We start from the raw sequence: 4,948 nt of genomic DNA, 5'->3' as shown, positions 1-4,948 counted from the left end.
TCCACTCCACTTACCTTGCCCTAAATGGTTTATTACGGATCTTAAATATCTCCCAACTTCAACCTTACTCTTATTCATTATTGAAGCTGCTACCGGGGCGCAATATTTGGAGCTCCCGGCTGTTGGAATTTCAGGACTGTGACCAGTTGTATTCGTAGTTTCTCAGCTTCTGCTGAAGGAAGCTTTTTAAAACACTGACTCTACACTAGGAATTATCTCCTCCGCTGTTATTACTTTTTCGCTCACAGCGAAGTTTAGCCCCTTTTCAAACAGACAGCGTTCGTCTTCACTCAGTGGTCTATCTGACAAGTTAACTACACTACATCAATAGGTGGATGGTTTCTTCGTTTCTATGACCTTTCTGGGGCCCTGAGTCATGGAAAGCAGCTGTTCGAACTTACGGATCTGCCTATCCTTGCATTGCTGGCCGTTTGCAAGTTTCACTTCTGTGGCTTTGGTGTTGAGCATCTGGAAGTCGGTGGTTGAGACTGCGGTCTGAAGAGTTTGGCTGAGTTGACTAGCGTGGCGGCGTACATCAATTAAACGCTGGGTGGTTAGGTAGATCCTCTGCTTTAGGAATGACTTGGCCGCTGACAAAGCAATTTTAGCAGAAGCAGCTGACGTATCCGGTGGTTTCACAATCAGGGATTTGGGAATGATGTTGTGCTTTGAGCATCTAATATTGAATACGCGATGGTTCTCCCATTTTGCCTCCAGTCCCGCCAATCGAACGTACTTGTTTGGCATTTTTCGAACATGAAGTCCGTAGGTATGTTCAATCACGTGGAAAAGATTAGATTTGTATGATTCGACCCCGTGGTAAAGCAGGTTATACTAAAATGTAACGTACCAATACCTGCTTGCATTCAGACTGGCCATGATAGACCACCCGGTCTATCATAGAGCTAGAGATTAGCTACACCGTCATCGTCAGCACACTACTGGTGATTAGCACAAATGCTCCATTATTCGCAAAAATCGGTTGGCTCGTCCACGGTGCCTGTTTCCCTCTCTAATTCTAGTTTATGCCACGTACCTTATATCAACGTCAAGCGAGTCCATTGTGAGCTGAAGAGTGGTTTTGATGTCTTGCCTTCTTCAGGGTGCAAACATTCTAAGCGACGAGACAAACAAGTGGACGAGACCGAATATTGATTTCGAGATGCTTGATCAACGGTGATACAAGATAACGGAGACCTTCAGTTCTAACAGATAGATCTTCAAGATGATTAGTAATAATAGGTGGAGGAGGGAGAAGAAAACGATGGCCGAAATAAGAAGAAAGATGTTATCGGCAGTCTATTTTTGCTTATTCGCGTCTCTGTACCTGGCTGATGGCACAACTCAGTGGTGATGTGATATGGCAGTACTAGTAATTGCATGAATCACGGCTGCATGCAGGTTGAGATTGTGGAATGGTGCAAAATTCTAGACAGAAAAGCGACTAGAGTCCCCAGTTGAAGCATCTGGGTCGAGAATGTGGCCTCAACACAATGACGTTTGTAGGAAATTGTCAGTAGTTTGGAACAGAAAAGAGTTTGGCGCAAACATTCAAACCGCCGAACCGAAAGATCAGAGGACTGCGTTTGTCAGATCTCTAACTATCGAGCAAACTCGAATCAGATAAACGCTGGTAGTCTCACAGACCCCATTATGCTCTAATGGGATATGCACGCACACAAACCATTAATCCGCGGTGAGTTTCAGTCTCTTCAGGACAGAAAAGGAATACTCGGCGATTGATGGGCTTATTTGCAAAGCACATTTTGTGAGGTTGTGACCAGCTAAAATTGTGGATGTCATGAAAAATCATTTTTGTTACAATCCATCTAACCTCATATCCAAAAGTGGTGTTTGTTTGCAGATATGAAAACCCTTACCGTATCAGAAAATTTCTGAAGCGGAATCCATATTAGATTTACGTTGTCAAGTATGCTGTCTGCCGGTGATCAAGTAGGGTGAATACTGGGTTCACCTTCTACACGGAGAATCAAATGGGTTGGAACGTTTTACATGAAGTAACTGGTGGCCAAAGCTAGACTGAAGTGAAGATACTCTGATTCGTGTTTCTCTTCTCATCAATCACAGTTGTATTTTTACTGCCTACAGACAGAAAGATAGAATTGACCAGAATTTAGAATGTGTCATCAATGAGATATTTCGGTACCTAATTTCCGGTCTCAAGTCACATACGGCACATTAAATGTGGTGGTATTCCGTGCTACGCGACATCTGTGTAGGATTAGAGAAATTACAGCCGCTATGTAATACGCGGTGTTCGGCGCTCTGATGGTGTATGCTCAGTGGATTACGTTTTAAAGTATTACGTCCCGAGAAATAGAGAAGGTGGGCTTTCAGGTTGATTTCAGTTTCATTTGAAACTTGTGCTAAGTGAATACATTCATTGCACCGAGCTAGCTAATCTATATCTGCCTATCTATCTATCTATCTATCTATCTATCTATCTATCTATCTATCTATCTATCTATCTATCTATCTATCTATCTATCTATCTATCTATCTATCTATCTATCTATCTATCTATCTATCTATCTATCTATCTATCTATCTATCTATCTATCTATCTATCTATCTATCTATCTATCTATCTATCTATCTATCTATCTATCTATCTATCTATCTATCTATCTATCTATCTATCTATCTATCTATCTATCTATCTATCTATCTATCTATCTATCTATCTATCTATCTATCTATCTATCTATCTATCTATCTATCTATCTATCTATCTATCTATCTATCTATCTATCTATCTATCTATCTATCTATCTATCTATCTATCTATCTATCTATCTATCTATCTATCTATCTATCTATCTATCTATCTATCTATCTATCTATCTATCTATCTATCTATCTATCTATCTATCTATCTATCTATCTATCTATCTATCTATCTATCTATCTATCTATCTATCTATCTATCTATCTATCTATCTATCTATCTATCTATCTATCTATCTATCTATCTATCTATGTCTGTCTGTCTGTCTGTCTGTCTGTTTGTCTGTCTGTCTGTCTACCGGCCGAACTGTCCGTTTGTCTGCCTGTTTATCTGTCACTCAGTCAGTCAATGTGTATATGTGGTAAGTGTATTAAGTGGTGTACCTATTGGGGGAGTTAAAATGTTCCTCGCATATTTTCGCCTCTGCATCTGACAATTTTTTTTATTTTTGAAACTGCGGCCGTCTTTATTTATCAAGTTTGAAAGATCTTCGCCGAACAAACCCACACTGAAGAAGAAACCAAAGGTTTGTTTCTTCTTTTGCCGAAGGACTTGCTTGCAGCGGTCCCGTCATTACAGTTTTAGTCTATTTCAAACACCTTTCTGCATTCCAGTGTGAGGAACATTTGCTTGTTTGTAAAACATGTTATGTGTTGTTCTGATTCGTGTGGAATACCATCCCCGCTACCGGATTCGTTTCACTTAGGGTTCTTAGAGTAGCCATAGTTACCTGAAAATTGATCAGATGAGCTTGAAACTGTGTAATCATTCAGTATGTTCACTGCCTACGGCAAGACCAGAACTTCTGATGGATGTGTGTTCGATGAAAACTCATGAAATTCTAACTACTGCACGTTGTGCTGAAACCTGTAAATGCGTTGCCAATGATTAGAATCCCAATCGGAACTCGAATTTTCGCAATCTCAGTAGCACATGCTTGTTCGATAAGTAACAGGGTGCGACAGTCTTCAGTGCGTTTTCGATCAAAGTATTCATAAGCGATAATTTTAGGTTAAAAAACGAGTGTTCCATTTTTCGCAGCCTATATAAACCGGTAGTTCTCCTTAAGGACTTGGCCAATTTACCCTGATCTACAAGCGTCCCCGGTCATATTCACTAATGACTCTCGTTTGTTCATCGATTCACCTAGTGCCGCAAATTTTGCCAAATTTCTTATCGTGTTTGAGGTCTGGATAGACCGAAGTGTACTAGATCTGATTTTATATTTTCCAGATCAGTCTCATCAAAAAATTAAACCCGCCAGCCAAAGAATTTTAGAAAAAAGAGGATATGAATTTTGTACACATATCGGAGATGACGATTGAGCCGGAGGTGATGCAGGCCTGAATTTTTTCCATCAAAGTGGCCGCAGTTCGATCTGGCATTGCGTACATGATCACCTCTTTGGTTTCCCGGCAGATCCCTCCACAAATCCACTACTTGGGAAGGACGCGCCCTGTGTGGTTTTACGGCGAGATATCAGCGTTCGATCGATCTCGACGTGTAGACCTGGGCCGCCGATAGCTGTTGGAGTCTTCAAAAGCCGCCAGGCGCAAGCTTCGCGAAGAAATTTCTTCCAGTCAGCAGCGGTCGTGTGGCTAATAGATAATTCCTCTGAGCAGAATTTGATTTTTGCCAAATTTTCGGACCAGCAATGAATGAATAGAATTACTGTCCTAAACCCACCCTAGACCGCTCCAGCCAAGTTCCCCTTCGAAGACTGACTTCTTGCCGACACTGTCCGGCATTACGCCTCCACCTCTAAGAAACAAATGAGTGTCATTTGGTGGCCATTTTTGCGTAAAGGTTACTGATGGATCACTCCATGACTTTGCAAAAACGTATTACCGTCTCCTTGTCATGAACGAGATTTAAAAGCGTCGGAAATTTCATTTAAGGTCCGAACGGAGAAAAATTATGCACAAAATGAGCCTAGATGCGGATAAGGAACTGTTGTTTTAATCGAAAATAGGTCAAGGTTTGTGCATACATTAAATTTGGGCTGGTAAAAAGTGTCGGGGCTTAACTTTTCGCGCACGCAGGTGGCGGGCTTACTGGAAATGATCCATCTGATTCCTTATGAGACAATGTAGGTCACCTAATCGGTCTTTCACTGTGACAAAAGATAATGTCTTCCCCACATATTCCCCGTTCAAAGAAGAAAGGAAACTTTTGATGAAAAAAACAAGAATTAGGCGA

General features: G+C 41.1%; 1 protein-coding gene across 1 annotated transcript in view; it reads right to left on the bottom strand.

The window, feature by feature from the left end:
- Window positions 1-4,145: 4,145 nt before the first annotated feature.
- The window catches only part of T265_04651 (hypothetical protein), a gene marked incomplete at both ends in the record, with an annotated part of 4,933 nt that continues 4,130 nt past the window's right edge, over window positions 4,146-4,948 (bottom strand). Inside the window, 2 exon segments of the mRNA XM_009169442.1 lie at window positions 4,146-4,425; window positions 4,436-4,510. Of these exon segments, the coding sequence (XP_009167706.1) occupies window positions 4,146-4,425; window positions 4,436-4,510 (355 nt within the window).

The sequence above is a fragment of the Opisthorchis viverrini genome (assembly GCF_000715545.1).
Source record: "Opisthorchis viverrini unplaced genomic scaffold opera_v5_80, whole genome shotgun sequence".
Lineage (NCBI taxonomy): Eukaryota > Metazoa > Platyhelminthes > Trematoda > Opisthorchiida > Opisthorchiidae > Opisthorchis > Opisthorchis viverrini.
Note: the sequence above shows the minus strand (reverse complement) of the source record. Positions and strands in the feature narration are given on the sequence as shown.